The sequence below is a fragment of the Ptychodera flava genome, chromosome 18 (genome assembly GCF_041260155.1).
Source record: "Ptychodera flava strain L36383 chromosome 18, AS_Pfla_20210202, whole genome shotgun sequence".
Lineage (NCBI taxonomy): Eukaryota > Metazoa > Hemichordata > Enteropneusta > Ptychoderidae > Ptychodera > Ptychodera flava.
Window position 1 is genome coordinate 6,678,288 of NC_091945.1, and position 26,272 is coordinate 6,704,559.

Sequence of the window (26,272 nt, forward strand, 5' to 3'; positions counted from 1 at the left end):
TCTAACAGTCGCTGTTCGTTCTCTACAATACGTTTCTAAACTTACATAACAACAAAATTATCATCACTGCACAATGTCCCGCCAGTCTTTGATTGTTTCTTAAGATTAAACAAGCTCACACCATAGAATATCCTGCTCTCAATTGTTCTAATTTAAATCTTTATCAATAATTAATTAAAAATTTGACGCTATCTCCCATCTCCTCGCACGATCTTGAACCAACCTTCACACGCCTTGGCAACGTGAGGGACGCTTCGAGATAAAATCTCTACTATGGAGGGCGTAACAGTTGTAACCTTTGACCCTGCAAAAAACTTTTTTCTTTGGCTTGTGTAAGGAAAGGCTGTTGGCCTATCTTATTGAAGCAATAAATCAATCACAATCACAATCACTAAAAAAGTCAATAAGGGGCCGAGTCAGGTAAAAAATTCGAAAATAAAATATCTTGTTCACATATGCACTTGTAAACAACCAATGCTAATCAAGTATATTTATATCAGTTATTAGACATCTATAGATGAACAGATATTGCTAGTTTTATATTGGAAAATACACGTTCATAGTTTTCTTATAGTCGACTACCATACATAGTGAATCAACATTATCGATGAAATCTAAAAATTACATTTTGTACACGCATGCACTTTTTACCTGCCACTTTAAGCAAAGTACATTTACATGAATTATCACACACATATGATTTGATATTTTTTGGACAAAGCGTTATATTGGCCATATTTTGCCTTCCTGTTCGGAGGGGGACTTCATAAGCATAGCAAGTCAGAAGGGGGACTTGAACACATTGCGGGTTTGTTGGGAGAATTGAGTAAAAGGGGAGGGTCACTTATTTTCATGCACGGATAAGGTGGAGGGTCACTAATTTTTGTGCATGAACTTTTGAAGGGTCACTCTTTTGATGCAGCGGTGTTTCGAAAACCACCGACCCCTCCCCTGTAATTTATGTCCGGTCCCTTACTGATCACTAATGACACGGGCACCGAAAATTGATCCAAATTGAGTGCTGACTTCATGACTATAATCGAGTCTCAAAGAATTCACTGTGAAAAGGCACACACTTAAATTGAACGTAGAGGCTCATGAATTGATAAATGCTAGTAAAAATCCAAATAACAAACACCGTCACTCCTGTGTTGTATTAATGATACAGTAGCTCAGCCAGACGATAAATGCGGTCCAAACAACTGCGCAAGTCCTGCAACAGAACAAAAAATATCACGAGTCAAGAGTGGGCAATGTCATTAATTTCGAAACGTCATAGTACGCTGAATTGTGTGATTTTCAATTTATGAAAGAAATAAATCGCCTTATGTTATAACAAGTTAATTGGGAGAGGAATTATTAAGATCGCATTGAATTCACTGTGACATCAACTGGCTGAGCGATCAGCCATTGTAACTTTATTTTTGAGAATTTTCCCTCGCATATTCCAGTAACATAAGCACAATTATATATTCAGAGTACCAGCTATTTTATAAGTATTTGTCAAAGCTCTTTAAGAACAAAATTAGTCTTTGCCCTTAAATTCTAACAAAAAACACAGTGTTTATCTAACCTGGTTGATCCAACACTTAGGCATTTTGTTTCATCAGTTTCAAAGCAGTCGGATTCACAATGTTCGACATATTCACATTTGTTGCCACATTTACACCATCCGCAGTTCAAAGGGTTTATCGTTGTGATGTTCGATAGACACTCACGACAATTGTGACGACCAACATAACACTTATACAGAGTCACTGTGGAGAAATGATACGGACAAAATGTCAAATATATTTGTGGTACTGTGAATTAAAATTAACATTAATTTTTTTTACTTAATTTTAACAAGATAAGTCAATGCATTTCCCACACAAATGGTGTCCTATGATCTCCCGTGACGTATAACGGCTTGCATAAAAAAGCTAAAAATGTACACAATTATAATAAAAATATAAAATTGACAAGAATAACAAGTGACACAAATAAAATTGACAAATCATAAAATCACAAAGTAAACATATTTCTTCACTAAAGATTTAAAATTGCAAATTTCTTTGAGGGATTTTAAATCAAAGGGTAGATATTCACATATGCTAAACGAACTGACGAGAGGAATATTGATTTTGATGAGCAATATTATACTTAAAGTACAACCACTCCGAGAAACGTTGCTATTGGAGGATTAGTAAGCATTTCTACTATTTCAAATTGCCTGAAAAGTACTTCAAACGAAATAAATGACGCAATATTTTTAGTCCTCCTTTGATAATAATGATAAAAATATTGTAGAAATAACAAAGTTGAAGAATAACCAACAGAATCCTACCAGTGTATCCATGGATATCTTCGACGACGGTTTTACCATTATTCCACTGTAACGCTAAGTTAACAGGTATCTCTTGTTGATTTGTTTGATAGGTAAACTGGTAAAGTGAAGATATATATCTTACATAAGAGAACATTCATCAGTAAAATAATCATTGTAAAACGCGGCAACATCACCTAAGAATATCATGAATATAATGCTTTTGAACGATCATTTTGACGTGTCTTAGTATACCACTGAGGTGAATTAGGTAGGTAAAATCCTTATCAAACCAGTTCAGGCATTGTGTTCGTGTTCATCATCATCATCATTATCATCGTCATCATCGTTATCGTCGTCGTCGTTGTTGTCTATTCGATGAAGTGTAATTTTTGTTCAAAAAATAACTGGATTTTCCCCAAAAAATATTGATACCTTGATTGCATTTTAAAGTCCCTTCTTTATTCAAATTCAGATTATCGCATAAAAGAATATGACAATCGCATATACCTTCCTCGCGTTACAAGTGACCAAATTTTCATTATTTCTCGAAGCTCCGATGCTAAGAGGAGTATTCTCTATTGTCATAACGCACTCATACCCTCCAAGGTCCTGGTAATTACAGAAAAACATGATACAAGCGTCACATAAAATTAACACACGTTCATGAATGAAACTAGGCAAAACGATTAGATCCTCCCTACGCACATTAAATTCTTGAAATGATGTCTACAAACATTTTACGCCCTCTTAAATATTCTAAATAACACAATTGGAACTATTTTGTGATTATAAGATGAACAGTAAAAGACAGAATTTGCTCTCTAAGAGAGGGTTTACTCAAAGCATTTAGTAATTATCAATTTTTCTGGTGAAAATATCAAAACTGTAATTGTCGAACTAAATGTAAAAGTACTCTAAAATAATTGTAGTATTTAAAGCCATCTGCTTTTCAAATTGTAAATTTCTCCTTTTTGACAAATTTTTAAGAATATTTCATCTCATTTATACATATTCTTGAAAATGCCAAGATTTAAGGTCAAAACTTGATGATTGATGTATTGTTTAGAGGACCTGGATGCATTTGAAGGTTTCGGGATATAACTGATTGGTTCTTTACTATTTCAAACAATGTTTAGGGGTCATATCTAAGTGGTCCTTAAAAGATTAAGGGACACATCAGGGTGGTCCCCGAAAGTTTCAAGGACTCATGTGGGTGGTCCCTGAAAGTTTTAAGGTCAGATTAGGATAGTCCTTGAAAGATTCAGGGACACCTCAAGTTGGTCCCTGAAAGTTTCAAGGACTCATCCGGGTGGTCCCTGAAAGTTTCAAAGACTCATCAATGTGGTCCCTGAAAGTTTAAAGGTCACATCAGAGTGGTCTAAAAGATCAAGGGAAATATCAGGTTGGTCCCTGAATGCTTCAAGGACTCGTCTTGGCTGTCTTTGAAAGTTTCACGGTCACATTAGGATAGTCCTCGAAAGATTCAGAGACACCTCAGTTGGTCCCTGAAAGATTCAAGGACTCATAGACTTAGTCATGTTCACGCTACGATCAAAGTTGCTGACATCATTGTCGAGATCGGGAACAGCACTGTCACTCCACAAAGGACCTTGGTAACATATATCAAATTCATCTGCGATATCCAGTATTCCGTTGCTTTCCATGTAGTCCTGTAATTAAATAATTGGGGTAATGGACGTCCTACATTCAGAATCGGTAACCTTTTCCGACGAAGGAATTAGTGCAGTGGACAAAATTCATTCGAACGTCGCGTCGTTTACACACTCGACTTGAAACAATGCAGAGTCTCACAACAATGTGACCCGTGACCTTTATAATGTTAATTAGCAAGGACCATATTATTTGGTGTACGATTCGGTGTCTCGTTTAACGAGAAAAGCATCATTGAGTACATTACCACGAAATTGGTAAATTATTCATGAAGACTGTAACATACAACCACAGTATTTTAAACGGTGGGAAAACTTTGCAGCTTAAAAGAGCAACATGTACCTTACCCGGGACCTTACACAATCGCGAAATGCGCCCTAGGTGTCTCTGTAGGTTAAAATGGAATATGTAATCATGAAATGATTGTTTGCAAATTGTTGACTGTTAAGACCAGCGTCGCGTCGGCTAGCGACAGCATACTTGAACAAGCGAGTATATTACCATAAATCGTCAAGACTGCTCGTCTAAATCGACTGAAGGTTCAGCCACTGCCAAGTTCATCACATTTATGCCAGGGAGAACATGCCTTGTAGATCTCGTCACGTGATAAATACGCAAAGACGTGTTTCGGCGCCGGCCGACAAGTCACACATCGGAGCCATGAGGACGTCGGGTTAAGCCATTACATAATCTTAACTTCGAGGTGCTGAATATTGACGCTTATGTGCAGGAAGTTGGACCAAATCTTTCCAGTGATTCCTCTGCCTGTCAGCTTTACCAAGTAATACTTACGAATGTACAAGCTGATGAGCGAAGGTCACATCAGGATAGTCCTTGAAAGATTCAGGGTCTCATCTGGGTGGTCCCTGAAGGTTTCAAGGACTCATCCGGGTGGTCCCTGAATTAAAGTTTCAAGGTCACACCAGGATAGTCATTGAAAGATTCAGGGTCACATCTTGGTGGTCCCTGAAAGTTTCAAGGACTCATCTGGGTTGTCCCTGAAAGTTTCAAGGTCACACAAGGATAGTCCTTGAAAGATTTAGGGTCACATCTGGGTGGTCCCTAAAAGTTTCAATGACTCATCAGGGTGGTCCCTTGAAGTTTCAAGGTCAAGTCAGTGTGGTCTCTAAAAGATTTAGGGTCTCCTAGGAGTAGTCCCTGAAAGCTGCAAAGACATGTCTGTAAAGTCCCTAAAAATTCCAGACAAAAACTGTTGGTTCCTGCCGTTAATATTTTAAGGTTTCAACAGACAGATGATATTGATTACAATTCTTTGCATCTTCCAAAAATAGTTCATTTTTAATAGAAGGGTTGAAATAATTCAGTGATTTCGTAAAATTTTCCAGCATTAATTAGCACACTCACAAGAAAAGGGTAATTCCTTGTATATGAAATAAATAAATGTTCAAGACATTTTCTTTACGTCTACCAAATCATTTGAAAGAGAGATCACCAAATAAAACATACACTACAGCAGAACTGATTTGGGTAGAGGTAGAAGGCCATTTTCCATCAAAAATTTAAAATTTTATCATGCATCGTTTAGTGAGAATAGTAAATGCCTACAAATCAACCTTGGAAAGGGAATTTGTATTTTGACTTAAACCTAACCAAAATCGACAAATCAGTTACATTTAATGGGTTCTCCTTTCCTGAGTTTGCGAAAGCTGGACAAAAATGTAAAATTTGTTTGAGATGTATTTGATGATTGTGCAATTATCAATAATTTATGAAATTTGACCCCCGCCTTCACACAAAAACACTGTTAGATTGATGATTTTAAATAGATGACAACAAAATGCTCAAGATCTTATAATCACAAAATAGTTCCAATTGTGTTAAATGTAAAATATAATTGTTTGAAGAGAATACACATAAATTAGACGCCGTGTAGCCGTCATAGAAAGTACCACTCACCTTGTGGTGATGAATATTCATTGTTGAAAGTTGGATTTCTGTATCGATGTCAACTGGTATCAACACTTTTCCGGTCTGCTCGGCCAGTTGTGGACAAAATGACCGCCCTTTGATATCAGTGTTGTTAAAATTGTTCTTTTCAGAGAAGAAGAACAAAGAAGAAAAAATAACAATAATTGTCGGCTTGTTATGTTTTTTGCCCATTGATTTAACTCGATGCAAACTGTGTTTTAAGTCGCTTGAAGATAATCCTAAACGAATCATCAGGAACATACTTTTCATGGAATGTGTATCGAAAGTGTTCAATGAAGGGCAAATCTCGTAACAAATCCTGTTGTGCTCTTGAGCAAGGTACTTGACTCCTCTGTGTTTCATTGTTTCAGCATTGGTGGGCCCCTCAACCTTGCTACTGGACCAGCACTAAGCAAAGTTTACAAATCAACGTAATCCTAGGGCTCAAGTTGATTCACCTAGCTATGGAGGGCCTCTTCCGTGAACCTAATGATTTCAATGGGCCCTGGATTCTTCAGGAGCCCCTGAATGATAAATAAGTTTAACAAATACTGTCAACGAGTCTGTGTTCACTTTCGAATGGTAAGTTTGCTCATAGACCCACAAGGTCTATGGTTTGCTGCACCAAATGTGAAAACTGTCAGAAAGATTTAAATGTGCAAATTTCGCGAACATTTCATCAGATCGTAATGAAATCACCCTTGTGCATATATGTTGAGAACTGATCAAATATCGTAGTGTAATACGTGGTTTATTGATTTAAAATAAACGATTTATCGAATACCATGTCAAGAATCTGGTACAAAGATGATGTTATGTTTACATTCAAATTGTTATGTACTTTTGTCAAACACAAAAGATGTAAATTAACCTGTCTGAACGAGCTGATTTATAAATTCGTCAATGCAATTGTGCAAAGCCCGCTGCATTTTGCATTTATGAAATTGCATCATTAACGTCGGAAGACTGTAAGGGGTCGTACACATGAAACGTGTGGTAATAAGTATAGTGTTTCATCGCATCCCGTGTATTTATCATGATATACTGAGATTTGGGCAGGCATAGGAAAAAGTAACAAACACGTGGTTGAGGTGACTCTTGCCTGGTCGATGTTGCCAGCTAAATACTCATTTGAGTTTAATCTGCAACTTTTCTGTCCATAAAAATTGTAACGCAGTGGTTACGAAATTAAATCCATTGCTCAAAAGGGCAAATCGATTTAAATCCACCACTTTAGTACAATAGTAAGTATGAAAGACGAACTACAAACAATCACTGGGCAAAATGCTTGATATACAAAAATAAATTACACAAATGCTGATTCTCTACATATGTCAAATATGTTATGTATACACGTACATATACTAATAATATGCAAAACTACAGTGTGCACTTTGTGTGAAAGATCTGCATTACGTATACTCATGATCTGCACAGATATACGCTACGCATATCAACGTATTGGAATGGTCCATTTGTTACGTATGCAATTAATATTGTTTTCTATATACGTCAATATACGTAAATATACTGAACGTATATCAAACATTTTGTCCAGTGAATACCTCCTCTGCTTTTAGAAATCAGTTGACCAGCAAGTCAGATAAGGTGATCGGAAATGAAGCGGTCCACAACGATGAAAATTGTCTCTACTGTGACTACGGTGAGTGCAAAGTATTGGACACAGAAGCCTTTTCGACGGAATTAAAAGGAACATGAGATGAAAGGTACTCTCATAAAAATTCAGATTTTAAGTTTGCGCTCAGGATAATATCTTCGTTAACGGCTCATTTGAATGTTATTATATAATTTTAAACATGATATATATATTCTACAGTATTAAAACCCTCCCGTTGCATAGTCAACGTAACGATTCATGGATGAGTGTTGCGCACAGAGATAAATGGGTAGATTTCTATATTCCCCGTTCAATACTTACATTTGAACCTACCACTATTGAAGAGGTATCATCTGTCGGACAACTAGCTAGATAGTATACACATCTGTTTTCATACACGCACCAATTACAGGCCCAATTACTCGTGACACACCGAGAACATCTAGGGACAAATCGAAAAAGAGATCGGTTGAGAGATCGGTTTTGAGAGAGAGAGAGAGAGAGAGAGAGAGAGAGAGAGAGGCAGAAGAGAGCCACAGAGACAGAGACAGAGGGGAGGGAGTCCCGCATGGGTCACTTTTGATTCTTCACATATATACATATATATATATATATATATATATATATATATATATATATATATATATATATATATATATATATATATATATATATATATATACAACAAATTCCTTCAAGTACAAAGTATTAATATCTGTTACTTAAGTTTCATGCATCCTGCAATCTTCAGACAAAAGCGAAAGGGTTTATACACTCTCATTTATATGGTTGGGACGTACCATTCTAATTCTGGGTGATGTTAAAATTTGAAAAATAAATACATATATAAATTCAAATTTTAACACCACCTAGAAAAAGATAACATGTGATTAGCGAAGCGCGTCTTGAAGGTGTTATCAGTGAGGCCGATGTAAATCTTCTTCTTATTGACCCCCGTCGATACCTTGGCCTTGTAATATGACGTCAAAACAAATTCAATAATCCAAATAAACGACACCTTTGACTTGGCAGTAATGTGGGCATGTGGACTTTTGCCAGTAATGACATCTATCTTTCGTTATTTGACCCAATGCAACTCTTTTCGAACATAAAGTCTGCCCCTATTCTTTAGGGAGAAGGTGTACGTTGAAAGAGAGAGTTGCACTGGGTCAAATAACGATACTGTCCTTATGGAGATTCTTATGACATCTACTTTACGTTTGAGACAACAACAACAACAAAATAGTTCTGCTTGTTGAATTGTATTGGTTAACAACAACAACAACAACAACAACAACAACACGGCCAAATAAACATAAACAACAATCGGCAAAAAACCTTAAACCAGGTTACAAAAGCTTTCTGTCATTGCTTCTCCTTGTTGATTAATTGGTCTATATGCGACCTCTTAACCTCAAATTACTTTAAGGTAGTGACTCGGGTTCCTTTGTAAATTTTAGCGATTTTGTGATTATTTCATATTCTGAACCCCTGAAATATGATCTTTTTATTAGAGAAAACTGTGAGGTAACATTGTACTGGAAAATGTCTTAAATTTTAGTGAAAACACGGCCTTCTAACCACTGCGCGAGATATTATTTTCTTTTTGTTTTAACGGTCCGGATTACTGTCAGCGTTATCGTTATACCTTGAGGAGATTATGTAAATTTTTACGCACCATGTTGCGCATGCGCGCACGTCTTCATAAGAGACGCTATCCAACATGGCTGATGATGACTGCCGGCAGTATAAGCAGTGTAGAAAACGCAAACGGGGGCCGAAGCTGAAGCAAAATGGAAAGCTGATGGACGCGATGTTGTGTGTTAGCCGCTACAGCTAACACACAGCATCGTACACAGGGCTAGCAAGAGAGTTGCCGACCGACATCGACGACGGTTATTTACGAAAAGTGAATAAAAGACTTGCATTTTTGGAAGCGATCGAGTAGCTGAGGTAGGCAGGGATACGACTTGGGCCCAAGAACGCTGAATTTCGACAGTAATTTGGCTTTTTACGTCAAGTCCCAAAATGGATTTGAAGTCACCGACCCTACGTACGGGTCTTTGCAGGGTTGTGGTGAGCGAGGCGCTAGGCGATTAGCTGTAGCGGAACACATAGCATCGTACGCCGGGCTATTCTTGACCGCGGAGTGACGTCACTTTCACCTCACGCACGCGAGTGAGGCTATACAGGACAGTGAACAATGCTGAAATTATGTGACAAAGGACAGAACTTGGTGTTTATCATCGACATAATGTTGAAACTTTGAATACTGGTGTAAAGGTTGTAAAATCTAACACTTCAATATTTTGTTCTCACGGCAGTGTGACGCAAAAATGACGTGAAACCCGCAAGTTCCCGGATGTCCGCGGTCAAGAATAGATTACACTGCCGTCCAAAGAGAATCTATTTAATCTTCACTGGAAAATATGGTTCTATAACAGCAGCCCATATCTTGGACTTAGTTTGTCCATGGATGTAGGAAGCATGGTTTGTCCAATTTGTCAATCCGACACTGTTATGTCGGTCTAGAGCACAGCAACGTACGCGAAACGTCGCTTCACGATCGTTGCCTGTCAATTTCTATCTGTGGTCAAGAGAGTGTCGCTGGGTGTCGCGATATGTCGCCGTTTCAATTTTTACAATGAGTGAATCTGTCGAGTATCGCCTCAGTCGTTTATTTTAAGTCATGAAGAATCGCTTTTACGTGTAACTGAAGTTGATTTTGGTTTCATACCCGAGGCCATAATAGTACATGTCACAGTGGAAAGCGAAATAGCGCACGAAACCCGGTTTTATGGTGAGCAAAAGGACTGCAGCAGATCACATGTGAAAACCACAAAAACAAGTGCGACTTTCCCGCATTCCTTGAACTTCTCAACTACAGAATTTTTTAGAGCATCGAGAGTTGGTCGTCTCATCTCCGAAAGCAAGCAAGCAAGCAAGTGACGCCGGGAAGTGACGTCTTGTACTATAGGCACAAAAATCGGCACTAAAATGAACTGGGCAACCATTTCACACTTGGTACGTGCATAAATTACGGGCTGTGAGACCGGAAGTCGAGCGCTTGCGAGAGAGCGAGCGAGCGCGCGTCGTCGGCAGAACGCAGACCTGTAAACCATTCCGGCTGTATGATTTTTTTAAACTTTTCTCGTCTTGTAACCAGACTCTAACCGTTACCAAACAGTGTACAGTTAATATAATTATAAGCTAGATACGTATTTGACAAACAGATTATGCCCTGAATTATCTTTCTAGTGTTTATCGTGTAAATAGTACCCACCGCTTACGCTGACCAGCCTCACGTTTCTACGCATAATTTTCATCATTTTTAGGCGAACTAATGTTTAGGACTTGTCAGAAATTCTCTACCTGATGCCCAATATTTAACCTAGACCCAGATCGAATAATTTTTTTAAAACGCACAAAAATCCGACTTTTTTCGGCGATTTTGTGTGAAAAATGGGACGTTTACACAAATCGTCGATTTTCTCAGTTCCGATTTTGCTATGTATGCACACCTTCAAATGAGTGTAAGTCGGCGACGCGTGGCGGATTTCCCCGATTCTTCGCATGCTAACACTTCATGAATAGACCTGAAAAACCGTGTCTTAGATTTTTGATAAACCCCCCTGAAGTGACGATAACTTGACAAACGTGAACAAAAGCCGATAATTTATGCGAAAATCCGACAGTTCACACTTCGAAGGCTCACTGTGCAGAAACAAAAGCGAATTTCAAAAATCCAAAACACGGTTTTTCCCCCTGTATATCCAGCTGTCTAGTGCCGTTAACAGATCACTTAGGGGTGCTGCCAATTCTTACTTATACTCTTTTAAGTGAAAAAATTCAAAATCACATGTTTTTGACTTAAACAAATATACCAAATGCATGTTTTGACAACTAAACAAAATTTTTACCTTCTTCAAATATAGACCTATTAGAAAATGTACCACATGTTGGTGTGAGACCCTGTTTTCTATGTGAAACTTTTGATTGAAAATATGTGTCAACGAAACTGAGTCACTACCTTAAGTACACAGTAATGATATCTGTAACATATAGCATTACTTTTATTTTATATATATACTTTTTGTTCATGATTCTATAAGATATCTGTGTATATGTATTGTATAGGTATAGTGAATCGGACGGAAATGATTCTATCAGATATCTGTGTATATGTATTGTATAGGTATAGTGAATGGAGCGGAAATGATTCTATAAGATACGTGTGTATATGTATTGTGTATAGGTATAGTGAATGGGACGGATATGATTCTATAAGATATCCATGTATATGTATTGTATAGGTATAGTGAATGGGACGGAAATGATTCTATAAGATATCTGTGTATATGTAATTTATAGGTATAGTGAATGGGACGGAAATGATTCTATAAGATATCTGTGTATATGTATTGTATAGGTATAGTGAATGGAGCGGAAATGATTCTATAAGATATCCATGTATATGTATTGTATAGGTATAGTGAATGGGACGGAAATGATTCTATCAGATATCTGTGTATATGTATTGTATAGGTATAGTGAATGGAGCGGAAATGATTCTATTACATACGTGTGTATATGTATTGTATAGGTATAGTGAATGGGACGGATATGATTCTATAAGATATCCATGTATATGTATTGTATAGGTATAGTGAATGGGACGGATATGATTCTATAAGATATCCATGTATATGTATTGTATAGGTATAGTGAATGGGACGGATATGATTCTATAAGATATCCATGTATATGTAATTTATAGGTATAGTGAATGGGACGGAAATGATTCTATAAGATATCTGTGTATATGTATTGTATAGGTAAAGTGAATGGAGCGAACATGATTCTATAAGATACATGTTTATATGTATTGTATAGGTATAGTGAATGGGACGGAAATGATTCACTTACGAGTCATGGCGAGAACAATCGTAATAGTGGAAGTCTTCGTTCGTTAAATCTGTCATTTCAATTCGAATGTGCAGAACTACAGTTGCATGATCTGAAAGTGCAATTAAGTCTTGAAGACATATTGAGGTTCCATTCGTAACTTCACAACAAATGTTTTCTTTTCGTTGTTTAACTCAAACTTTCTTTATCAGCAATGTCTCATGAGAGAATACAGTAATCTATTTTAAGTCCTTGATTTCACTTAGCTCGCGTAACTTATTCTAAAGATGCAACCTGGAAATGAAGATTGAATGTCTGCGCTCGTGATCGTAGTTGTTTGGTTCAACCGTTCTCTTTTGCCGAAACAATTTGAGTCTCATGATTAATGAGTTACGGGGGGTTGTTGCCATCTTTTTAATTGTATCACCCTTGCTGTATTTTTAAACGTTTAATGAAACATATCAGGCTAATTAGTGAAAGTTATTATACAGAAACAATAAAAAAATAAGTGATTCCTTGTATTCGGACAAAATAATGAACGAGTAATATGTCTTACAGTTGATGGTATGAAATTTTTGTTTTACTGTCGGAGCAGAGGTAAGGTTTGTAGGATAAGGAGAAACTTATTAATAGTAAGCGTTACCCTGACCTTCGCCTAAAGGTATGGCTGGTCGATTGTCAATTGGAGGGGTGTCACACGTCAGGGTCTGACCCTCATTAACTGCAGTAGTAACATATCCATCAAATGCACATGAATAACTCTCTCCATCACCAATGTCAGGTAGCCTCACAACATGCAAAGTAATCTAGAAAAGAAATGTAGACAGGTCCTATATGCTCTTCAAAATTTATGTAAATACATATTTGCTTGATTACATAAATCCTACCAGCTAAGTCCTATACAGATAAGCGGAGAGTGACATGTGAAAATACTTTTTATCTGTGTCCATATATTGCTACCATAAATATCAAAGCTGGCTTTTCAATCAATATTCTGAAAGATCGATTATTAGACCGTCTTTTCCTAGCTATGAAATGTTCCCTGAAAACATGTACGGTTGAGCGTACAGTTCAAAACAGTTCATATGGGATCGTTTGAGCATCTGAACACTTATTATCGCATCGATTAAAGAACCGAGAATAAATGTCATTAAATTGAGGCAACAAATAGATGTTTTCGGGGAAACGTCTGATTGTAATAGTTTTATATTCTGATTAGTTTAGTGCCTACCTTGCTGGACACATCTATTGGTGTGCCATCTTCGGGCTCTATTGACTTTATAATTGCACACGTTACGTTCTCAAAGACGTTTGGCCAATAAGGTGGCGGATCGGACACGGTGCACCTGGCGTACGTTGAACAGCTTTAAAGAAGCAAACACATTGTCTAATTATTAGACAAACACGATTGGAACTAATTAGGGATAATTGGATGGTGAAGTAAGGTCGTTTAAACCTGCAAATGTAAGCTCATCTGCTTTTCTTTTTAAGCTACACACTTGTTTTTATGAGTGATTTGTAATATTGCAACATTCAGCTATATGGCATCAAACACTTTTGAGATATTTGAAAAATATGAAGATCAAATTATCCCAAATTAGTTCCAATCGTGTTGACAATGAAACCAAAGGAATATACGAATAGTTTCTTTTCAATATTGCTAAATATGTCATTAAAAATCCAACATTAATGTATAGCATTATTGTAGATCATTTTCTCGGTTGAACTTGAGCAGAAACCGTCCCACGACATCCAATTAATCGTTTTATCACAGCTTGCTTTAGTTGGTTTGCGTTCAAAAATTCGAGTTTCAATGTTTTATTTAAATATTTAGTACTTCTTGTGAAATTTTAGTGCATACTTTGCACAACGACATAAAGTGGTTTGTGACTTTTTTTACATAATTTCGTTGGCAAATACACTGCATGAAGTGTGGTGATGGAGATGACGGTTCCCGCAGAGGAAAATTTTGCACCAGCGTACTGCACGAAAAGGTACAAATATTCATTAACCTCATACGAGGCCGTCAAGTTGCTTAATGAAGGAGACAGTACTTTTAAGTGGAAGTAATTTCCAGAGAGTTTAAATTCCGCATTCCGGACATGTCTCAAGTACTTTGGCCTCTGAAATGAAGGTTTCGAGAAGGCTGTTGGTGGCGACTTCATAACAACCATAAGAGCATCGTATATGATGTGGCCTGCACGGAGCAACACTATCTTCAAAAGATGGGAATTGATTCATGAACTTGAAGGGCCCTCATTACTCCAACTGGAGAGAGACAATGCCTTAGTCGCTCGTCTAAAGTTGGAGGAAGCAGCATCTGTTCGAAGTTTGATAATAAAGTGAAAAAGATGACCACTATTTAAATAGATGCGCCGTTGCAGACCAAACCAGGAATCGGCTTAGGGCAGCCTTGGTATTAAAGCAATAGATGTATGTTTGCCATTGGTAGGCGGAGCAGGTAAGTGGAAGTTAGAGCTAATGTCAACAATTATCTTTTGTCCATACTCGGTAGATATACATTCCGAGTGTTGCATTCACTTTACAGTGTCAGTTTTTAAATAGCTGAAGTAATACTAACCTTCTATTAAATGCACACCAACCGCAATACGGATCTCTTGATCTAACACAGTCGCTATGGGTGATGTACTGGCTGCATTGTTCAACCTTAACTTTACGGACCTGTTATTGAAGTCATAAAAAGTCAATATTACTTCACGTTTTACTGATGCATCTCATATTTGTTATAATAAGCCACTCCAGGGCCAGGTATACCCTTCGGTTCTGACCAGTTTACACCGTATACGCGCTCTGTCATGAAACTATTGTCACGGACCGGTACGACATCATGAGTTTACTGTAACGTTGACCTCTGTGATTGACTTGTGCAACTAAATTATGTTATGCCACACGCTCACGTCATCAATATACTACATGATTGTGAGCATGAAACAAAGAAAGAGCCATAGAAAGCACAGAGAACAATAAGGTAAATCATCTTGATTTGAGAGTCGGAAGAAATAGGTAGCAGAGCCAGCTTTTTTCCTTATGGTGAAAACGTCAAGCAATTGTTTTGTACATCAGAAGAAAAACTAGGATTGTGGCTAAATTTAATTTCATCGGAGGGAAATTTACTAAACTTTGTGACTGTCTCCTAGCATTTATTAGTTATCGGCACCACTCAATAACTTAAATGTTACAGTCAAAAGGTATTGTTCAAAAAACCCTTGATATGTCGTTGCTCTGAAGAGAGTCTTCTGAAGTTTGTATAGCTGTGCAACGACCAAGTGCTGAACTTTGGGATAAGGGGCCTCTTTTTAGCACAAAGGGGCTATCCAATCGAAGAATCACAAACATTAGATTGCTAAGCCAATATTAAATTGACCTTTATTTATCGCAAACTTTCGACAAAGTCAAAGTTGGCTTCATAAGAGCCGAAAGTCTGGTTCAGGCCATGAATAAACTTTGCGACAACAGATCGACAGCAGCTTATTCATCGTAAGTATACGGTTCAAGTATGATTTATATCAAATTTTCAAAATAAAATGCTTCTGTGTATACGTACTGGCAATTAAATGTGATTTTTTACTACAACTATAAAATCACAAGGAGGAGCATGAAATTCAATTCACATATCCTTTTCTTGACATCTATGATGTTTTCCATAAAGAATTATATATAGATTTTACTTTCTATAAATGATCCCCCCTCTTTCCTTAACAATATAATAGGGACTTCTGATCACCTGGCCTTACTCTGTTTATCGGATGAATGCCTGATACAGAAATTGCGCATTAGATGTAATATTGAAACGTTATCGTATTCTTGTGTACCAAGAGTAAACCCCGAATGATATACAGGATCATTCACACTCTTTAAATCCGTATTAAATACTCACGATATCATCAGTGAATGTATAGAAATGCTTCTCATCAAGATCAAACACCATGTCTTGAAGAATCGGCTTTGTGCTGTCTTTGAACTTAATCTCTTCATAGGTATTGGCACAAATACTGTTGATGAAATGCACCTGTAACGAAAGGATAAACTCCTTTCAACAGATAACGCTACTACCAGAAAAATGGGATAATTTCTTAAAACACGTTTCGCAAAATTTAAGCGTGAAATGACTGCTAATGGTAGCATGAATCATAGGCCCATACGGTTTAACCTTTGATGGATGTTTCACCGTTCCTTTTTTATCGAACGAAAGTCCCCACTTCTGCTCCCAAAAACATATTGAAGGTTAACTATTTTGCTTGCAAACGATGCGTCTGTAAAATATTCTAACCCGTGTACAAGATGATTAAAATTTCATTACACAACGGCACGTCACTGCAAGTGCAAATTGCAATAATGTGATGTTTTATTCTGTGTGTTAAAGCTCCAGTTACTGTAACTAGGCCTTTGCACCTCAGATTGTTTTGTGTGACATTTTATGACGCCTATATTACTCTACATTACTGTAATTTTGTTGCATGTGTTTAGCATCATTTTTCCTATAGAAAAAAAATGGAAAATTAATCCAGTGGTGTTTTCCTGTGTACTAAGTATACATTTGCTTTAAGTTTTTCGCAATATCCCCTTTGATCAATACGAACATACCTACTGAATTTTACACTGAATTGCCACTGGAGCTCAATGCTAAGTAACATTTTGTATTTCCACATATAGAAGACCTGGGCCATGAGAGAAGCAATTAGATTTGAATGTGTCTTAAATTGCTCAGGGACGCGATTTATTTTGGAGACATGCCAACGTATGAAGCTTTCTACTTTGTAGGGGACACAGGCTGCAGAATCACGATAACTACCGATACCATAATGAGTTATGATACAAAATCACATCTATAAATTTCCCATTCATCACATAGATATACATTACCATGAAAATCAAAGTCAAATAATTAAATTCCCCTGTTCTATAAGTTGTGTGGCTCTGTTTCCTGAATAAATAGCTAGACATCAATTTACAGCTTTTTTAACAGGACAAATGAATTCTGGACAAACGGCGGGTCTTTGTTTAACAATTAGCTTGCATTTGTAATTTGCCTAAAGTGTGCGAGGAACCCTGCCATTTGCACTCTGCTGTTCAAAATGTTTGGTGAGACAAGTCTTTATAGAATCACCAAGACAAGAAGTTGATAAGAAACAAATACACTTGTTTAAAACATAATGTAATGATGTATAACCGAAAAACATGTAGGGAATCGACTGTATTTCCTATGATATTTTTTGTCCTGTAGAAAAGACTTTGTAACTGACAAGGCACTTAAAATCAATGACTCCCACCCCATCTGTGCTGCATGAAAAAAGCATGATTTCCCTTTTTAGTGGATTTGCACCCCTCGCACATATTAATGAACATTTTCTTATGCTCTCTTCTCTGATTGATTTGCGTGTTGAGTTGTGGGCTCAAGATTGCGTTTTTAAGGTCAGTTAGACTTACCTTTAGAATAGTTCCCGTACCAGTACCCAAGAATCCAACTGTGTGTTGTTGTACAGTAGTTACAGCTATCGATGTCACCAAGGTGTCTGTATAGTCTTCTACGTCATATCCATGTTGATCATCCACTCCATTTGCATATGTGTTGTTAGTAACTGCAAAGCATTCGTGAATTTCTCTGCTGAACTGAAAGTTGACATACCGGAATTAAAAAAACAAACACTGCAAAGCAACCTAAAATATGATTTAATAAATCAAAATGATTGCTTCAAAAATCAGCTTGCGCGAACATATAAAATGAATTTGAATCATACGAAAGATCACAAGAGTTGATGAGTTGATGAATCAATGAATAAAGAGTTTGCGAGTTAGTGAAGCAGCTGTTGAGGAAATATTGTTGATTTCGAATTCCGCTTGGCGAGCATGGTCATGGGTAGCTGCAAAGTGTGACAAACAGTCACGGGTCGCAGTTACATTCGAATTACACCATATTCATTGGCACGTAACAATGACCTCTGATTACAGTATGCTTTTTCTAATTCCGAAAAATGGCTGGATTTTCAGTTTCGGCTGGAGGGCCTAAGCTCTGTCTATATAGAGGTTGGTTTATTCTGTGTTCAAGGCCTTTTGCCCATAGTACAATAATAAATAAACTTTACAGATCATGATTAAAAGAAAAGTCACAATTACTCGTTTACATTATCACGTAATCTCAATGCATGAAACGTGTACGGAGCTAAACCTTGTAACACTCTGGCTTCCTGATGAGTGAGTAAATCAATAAACTTATTTAAAGATGGATTATCATAATAATAGTTCTGAATATAATTTTTTCTCAAATGGTCATAGAAAGAGCACACCAAAAGAAAATGATACTCATCTTCTACCTCATTCAATTCACAAAGTGTACACAATCGCTGGTCTCTATCAATCCCATATTGTCTTCCTCTTTCAATGTTTAAATTATGAGCGGAGCAACGTAAACGCGCAAGCATTTGTTTATGGACTGGTTTTTTTAACCAGGACAGATGTTTTTCAGTTTCAAGTGTGGATTTAAAGTTGCGATACAAAACTAGCTTATCTAATGTACAGATTTCACTTTTCAAATTAGCAAACAAAACACATATTAAGTTAGTAACAAAATCTTTTACAAATCTATTAATGTCTTTAACATTTTGATTTTCCCATACATCTTGGAAATTACAGAGCAGTAGTAAATCTTTTACACGACGCACCCAGGTTGGTTTTTTTCTAGTTCAAGACATTTCAAGATTGTACAACATATAGTAACATTTTCTTGGGTATCTGTTTTTTGGCATATTTATGACCTTTGCCCAGTACTTAAGACAACGTTTAGCCGTATACAAAAATAAAGTGTATCTTCCACATTCTCCCAAAACAACAACGTTCGGAGCTTTGCTGGAGACACCTAAGAAGACACGACATGCAAAATACTGTATTCTTTCTAAGAAGTCGTAATTTTTATAACCCCAAATCTCCGATTCATATGCTAATTTTGGCAATATCATGGTATCAAACACCTTAAAATAAACATTATATGGAAACATTCCCATCTTTTTAGTGGCCCTAAGAATACTAAAGAAGGCTATTCTTGCCTGCTGGGCTAGAGTTTTTGTCGTCATTGACCACTGTAATCTACAAGAAAGTAGAATACCGAGATACTTATAGTAAGATACAACTTGCACGTATTTTCCATTAAAAATCCTTTTTTCTGTTTTTGATAGATGCCCACCAGCTTTAAACACAATAATCTTGTTTTTTTCTAAATTTACACTCAACTTCCACTTCTTACAATATGAACTTAAGCCATTTAATAATCTCTGTAGACCAATTAACAAATCAGACAATTGTGTCACGTCATGCGCAAACAAAAGACAGGATTTCTACTAAATCTGGGGTAAGCTTTATACCACGCAATCCTTGATTGTGAAGCTCATGTTGTAGTTCATTAATAAAAAATGAAAACAGAAAAGGACTTAACATGCATCCTTGACGTACTCCTAATAGGCAGTAAAAAAAATCTGTAAAAGTACCCTGAGACCTAACACATGCCTTAACATTTTGGTACATTGCATGAATAATTTTGAACATCTTTCCACGTATACCTCCCTTTGGTAAAACGTACCATAATCTTTGCCGCTCGACAGTATCGAACGCCTTAGAGAAATCTACAAATACACAATAAAATTTACCACGTTTCAATGTAAGGTATTTTTACACAATATTTTGAACCAAGAAAATGTTATCTATGGTAGAGTAGCCACGTCTAAAACCACTTTGAGTTTCATCAATCTTACCGAGTGTTTCTCCCCAATATGTCAACCGATTATTAAGTACAGAAGTAAAGATTTTCCCTGTAGTTTCCTGGATGGTTAAGTGGCCTTTCTTGTGCAAAGGCACTATAATTGCCTCCGTCCACACGGTTGGAAACTGTCCAGTATTAAATAATATATTGAAAAGAACATTTAAAAAGGCAACAAAAGAGCTTCAGAAGATTTGAAAAATTCACCCAGTAAACCATCGAGTCCCGACGACTTTCCATTTTCCAACTGACGAATCGCTTTTTCAATCTCAGAATTACGAATCGGACCGTTCAAAATGTCCCAATCTATATCTATATCAGGTGAAATTACGTCGACAGATTCAACGTAATCTTTCAGTTCAACTGACAAATGAAAATCATAGCTATCATCTGAATTAAATGAAAAAAAATTGCTAAAATAATCGAACCACTCATCTGGGGAGATAGTACTACCTAGTGTACCTACAACTGACAAACGACGTATAACTGACCAGAATACTTTGACATCAGTACTATAGCTATGAATCAAACTCAATTTTTCTTCTTCAAAATACTTCCTTTTTTGTAGCGACACATCTCTTTAAACTGAGATTTAACCTGTCGATATTCATGTATTAAATTAAGGTCATTCTTTCTGCGGAAACGATTTAAAATATCATATTTCTTTTCTTTCAACTGCCTACATTCATTATCAAACCAACGAGGTTGTCTGCGTTGGGTTCGTGAACCTGATGTGATACGCCTTGTCATTCCACATATTTTCGCACATGACTTAAAAACTTCTCCAACAAGTTGAATGAAAACAGTTACATCAGTACAAGGATCTACTGCAATATTTTCTAATTGTCCAACAATACTTTGCGATTTTAAACATTCTAAAAAGTCTTTCTCTTTCACTGGATCCCACACATACTTTACCATGGCACGATGAAAACTTACATCGGTGTCATTGTTACTCTGAATATTCCGGTTAAATTTAAAAGACATGGGAAAATGATCGGATTCTGATTGTAAAATAATTGAGAAAGAAGACACTTTTGGATATAAATATGAAGAGACAATTGTATAATCTACTACACTAGCGCCATCATTCGCTATACATGTAAATTCTCCACACTGTGAATCCTCACCTGTTCTCCATTTAAGATATGCATATTGAAAGAACGGCATAAAGAAAGCAGAGAGCGGCCATGCCTGTTGACTTCTTTGTCTTTTGATGACCCCGGTTCATTAAAATAATCTTTGTTATACAAAACATTTTCCTCGATAACAAATGCAGTGTCATCGTTCAAAATGTAGTCGAATTCTTGATCAGTTCGAGCATTCGTATCACATGTGATAATTACATAGTTCGATAGCCTAGCTAGTACATCAGTAAATTTATTCTCAAGGAGTTTAACACCATTTCCAGAAAACAAACCGTAAATACTCGAGTAAGCTGGTGATATATACACACTCCACAACAAAACATCTTTATCAAAACAAAAAATGCTTCCATCAAATGGAAGTAGTATACTGTCATGTAACTTACAATTGATGCGTTTCACCTTTTCAGAAAACGATTTCCTTACAATAGTGCATACACCACCTGGATATCTACCCCTGTTTGCTCTCCTCTGTTGTACTGAAGTATAAACTTCTTTGCTCAAATTCATTACCATCTCTGCCGCATGTTTCGACAAACGATATAACATCAAAGTTAGGAATAAAATTTAAAAAATTACTGGAATACAGTTTACTCTTAAAACATTGTACGTTCCACAACAGAAACGACACAGATCCAGGGCCATGGCCGAGTTCCTAATTTGACGAAGTGGCTATTTTTGGCTTTGCAACTGTTCGCAATTGGAGACATGTACGGGGACGCTGATAAATATGTTCTTTTCTTTGTAATAATGTCTGTTGACCTAAGCTCTGTCTGGTGAATAATAAAGTAAAGTGAAATCTCAGAACAACGCCTTTCCCTATGACGTTACTCACCATCATTAAAATACAAAATAAATATCTGTCCTTCGTTTTTTTAAGAAGCATTTTGGAATCACATCACCATGAATCGCACAGTTGGTACCTTATCGTGAACACAATCTTAGGAGTGGAATTAACAAGTTGCACAGCAATTCAATAATAAGCAGCGAATGTCATGATCAAGGCTAGTGCAATTGGATTGGCTGTAATTAGGCTGAAACATATTGTAGTCTGTGTGGTTTCAACACTGCACCATGTCGGACAAAGACGGTATCCAAGCAGTGATACCATTAGATATCAGCAAGCCTTGCCATCAACTTTTGATATAGACGTTTGTACGAGTGTGTATAGCCTTGATACTGTCATAGTCTGTAGTGGGACCCCTGAACTTGCCCTCCTATATATCCCTTGGCCAATAAATGTTTCTTTTCTGTCGGGGAAGCGAGGTAATTACAGACTGGTCACGGGGGTATTTCTGTTTCCAAAGTATGACACTGTATCAAATATATTGTGAAATATTAGTGCATGTAGTTTCTTATACTGAATTCTCACAGAGAAAACAGAAAAGTATCAGGAATTTGTAATATGTTTCATATAAATCGCAGATTTTATGATTAGTACACTTTGCAAAACAGACTTTCAATTTGCAAACATCAAGACTCTGATATACTAAAGTACAGCGCCCGAAGGGCTCGCCGAAAATATTAAACATTCAGATATCTAGGATATATGTCTGATATGTGAAAGTCATGCAGCCGAAGGGCGAGCTGAAAAATATGTCTGATACTTTAAAGTAACGCGGCCTAATGGTACGTCGAAAGTTACGTCTGATTATTAAAGTTACATGTCCGAAGGGAAAAAATGCAACTGAATGATGAAATTCGTGGCCGGCACGGTGCGTTTTAGGCAAGTATGAACCCGTGTCAAAGTTCAAAAACACAATGACCACCCCCCGTCCCCCGTATTGGGAATTTCAAAAACATGGTGAGCCCCCTATCACCAAAGTCAAAAACAGGATGACCCCATGAATCTACTGGCCCCTCCCCGGCCGAAGAAACTGACCAGTCCCTTATATTTCCTGAAATTTTCCCATGATGTTAATCCCCCTATATTTCTTTTAAAAATACTCTCGCTTGCTATTCATAACCAATAAAGCAATGACTTAGCCTATTTAAACTTGGAGTAGGGTTGATCAAATCATTAACATTCGGGCTGTAGAGCGTTCTTGTTCATAAGGTACATAGTCTTTTCCATGCTGAGATATTCTTTTATTTGAAAACACACGGCATGGCAATATCAACAATCTAAAGCCTCTCCGAGAACATAGACAACTGTTACAGAAAGTATTGAATTTGCATAGATATTCTTCCATGTAAATTACCGCGACTTCCATTCATTCAAGAATACTAAAATGTAAAATTTTCTTTATTTATTCACGTATTTCTTCTGTCAGTTATATAATCAAACCTATGTTCGTAACTCGGCTGGACATGTATTTGAGAGAGCATTAAAATGTCATGACAAGACACTTACGTGCAATGATCCAATACACGTAGCACCTCGCATCCAGGAAGCAGTGTACCGTTCTTGAACACTTGGTCCATCATTTATCATACATCCTTCAACAGCATCTTGAAAGGCTCTTTCAATCGCACTCATTTTGTACATACATATTGCAGACTTTGTGGTCGGTGTTGGAGGAGTATTCACTCCCACAGCAAATGCAATGAACAAAACCTCTTCATCGTCATCTAATGCCAGTGATTGACTGAGATCTTGTGCAGGTCTGGTGATATATGCTGCTTGAGCAAGGTTGTATGAATTATGGCGACACCTCAATGTCATTTCAGAGTAGGAGTTGAAGTAGTATTGATCTGCTTGCTGACATACACGAACAAGTTTTGAAATATAATCAGAACTGTCAGTGGATGACCTTTGTATTGTAACAAAGTAACTGTATCCATTGTAGCTGAATCCAGCCACATACGTGACAGGAAAAGTTGTGGTGAAAGCCAGAGCGACATCAACTCTTGTGCTGCCACGGCTGTCCTCCACTACCTCAAATATCTGATCGCCTTCAATTCGTCTGCCACTCACAAACGGTATACCAGGACCATTTGATGTGCTTGTCGTCCCAACGTACAGCAGTGGTTGACCAAGGTGGAAATTTGGCGCAACAAAACCTACCGTAGATTCGTGTGTCTTATTTGCGACAACAAATACTGGATCATTAGAGCCAATTACAGACCACAGATTATAAACATTTCGCTTTTGGCAATCACCACGGTAACCGCCACAAGTTATAAGGCCATAATATTCATAGTTTATTGTCAATATTTTATTAAAAGTATCATGTTCTTCACCATATCTATCATACTCCGGTCCTGTTGTAACACTCGCAAGGAATTCCAGGTTTTCATTTAACCTATACAGTCGATTCACTCCACCAATGTACACATTTCCCAACCAATTGAGTATCAAGTGGTTGAAGCAACATGAGTCAGCATCAGTGAAGGTTGCAACTTCATGGCTGTTGGCAGCGGAGTGTTGGTTTAATGCAGAAATGGTTAGGAGGACCATGAGGCCGATGGGTCTTAGCAAGCCTGAAGTCAAACGCATTCCACCCATTATTTGCTTCTGTAGTGACTGTCGATAAGTTGATCTATATCGTTAATACATAAGGAGAGCGACGAATGTTAAATCAAGACAGCTGTGTAATTGGCGTTGCTGTGGAGATACTGTGCTATGAGTAATCACAAGCTAAATATGATATGTGCGTTTGAAGCCCCCACTCAATTATCAGATTTATCTAATATAAATATTATTTCCTTGATAAAATATTCAATGGAAAACAAAAGAATGACAAACTATTAATGGGCTGTTGACACATTCGCTAATGCGAGAACCAGGGATTGAGAAGGGCGCCTTTAAACAGTTCAAACGAGGAGTCAATGATCAAACAAGTGTTGTAATTTGTAGTGCAATAAACGGATACATGGAGGTCATTTGATCTAGTATCTGTGACTCTCATTCTGCTCTGATAAGACGTACAAAGAGACCAGATTGAAATGGTTTCCTTTACGTTTGTCTTTGTTCAGCAAACACTAAGCGAAGGAAAATACAAGAGGCGAAGTAACAGTCTCACTAAGAGTCGAAGACGATTTTTGACACGGCAATAATGTCACGGGTATTTTCAAAGCTGAACGAAAAAAATATTAAGGAATTATGTACTTATTACATGCACACTCAGGCCAATACGTTTGTTGTTTAAAGCAATTATTATTATTATTATTATTATTATTATTATTATTATTATTACAAGTTTAGGGGCTATAAGTATTATATATAAATCTAATAGTTCATTGAAGCTGTGGGAATTCTGAAAAAGAGGTGTTCGAATGCAGGCTCATCGTGGCAGTCGTGGGCGCGCACAAAACAAGGCACAGCGACTGTGGAGAGTCTATGCCAGTGTATTTGCTGCAAATATACCTTCACGCATGCGCACTCGTTTGCCAGTGTAGTCTGCCAATGTGAGCATGCGCAATTGAGTTTACCTGCGCGTGAATGTGTAGCTGTACACTACGTCTCGTGCTATAATCTTGTCGTTGAGCTTTGCATGTTGACAGAAACTGGAATTACTGCAGAGAATACTTTTCAGGACATCACAAGTGAGTCCCTAAGGTAACAAGTAGGACGTTTAGGAAATCCTTTCAGAAATTTCACGCCGCCTGTGGCCATTTTGTGGAGTATAAGCTTATACGTACCTGGAGCGACTGTATACAGTATTTCTACTGTACATATTGCCAGATAATATGCGATGGAATTTTGCGTTTCACATCGTTCAGTTATTCAGATGGAAATGCCGGCCTTCTCCAAACTTTGAAAAAATCAGGGTGACAGACTTTGGAATGCTAACTCTTGTATAACAATGACGTAATTTAATGAGAAGACATTTTGTATTCGAGCTCGGCAACATTTTTTGATTTGAGAACTCTCATCATGGCGGATTCACTGAAACAGTGAGTATTCAACAACTTTTTCCTATGTCCATGTAGCACTTGTGCAAAAATAAGCGAGTCCACAGGCCTTTGGCAAATCAATAAATGCG

General features: G+C 37.2%; 1 protein-coding gene across 1 annotated transcript; it reads right to left on the reverse strand.

Annotated features, from left to right (window-relative positions):
- LOC139117900 (plexin-B-like) lies at positions 1 to 24,009 on the reverse strand. Its single transcript, XM_070681135.1, has 14 exons — positions 23,698 to 24,009; positions 18,575 to 18,637; positions 17,880 to 18,062; positions 16,330 to 16,461; positions 15,013 to 15,113; positions 13,663 to 13,795; positions 13,081 to 13,237; positions 12,453 to 12,543; positions 7,848 to 7,968; positions 5,897 to 6,031; positions 2,816 to 2,917; positions 2,327 to 2,423; positions 1,574 to 1,757; positions 1 to 1,213 (listed from the first exon to the last, which is right to left on the reverse strand). Exons 1-14 carry the CDS (start codon positions 24,007 to 24,009, stop codon positions 1,141 to 1,143), a joined length of 1,884 nt encoding a protein of 627 aa, XP_070537236.1. The 3' UTR covers positions 1 to 1,140.
- Between the last annotated feature and the right edge of the window lie 2,263 nt (positions 24,010 to 26,272).

Bases quoted from the DNA above. Each gene is read 5' to 3' on its own strand.
- LOC139117900 (XM_070681135.1), bottom strand. From the start codon at position 24,009: ATGACATTGAGGTGTCGCCATAATTCATACAACCTTGCTCAAGCAGCA. The intron at 1,758-2,326 runs GTAGGATTCTGT...ATTTCTCCACAG, and splicing joins AGATATCCATGGATACACTG to TGACTCTGTATAAGTGTTAT. The intron at 1,214-1,573 runs GTTAGATAAACA...GTTCTGTTGCAG, and splicing joins CTAAGTGTTGGATCAACCAG to GACTTGCGCAGTTGTTTGGA.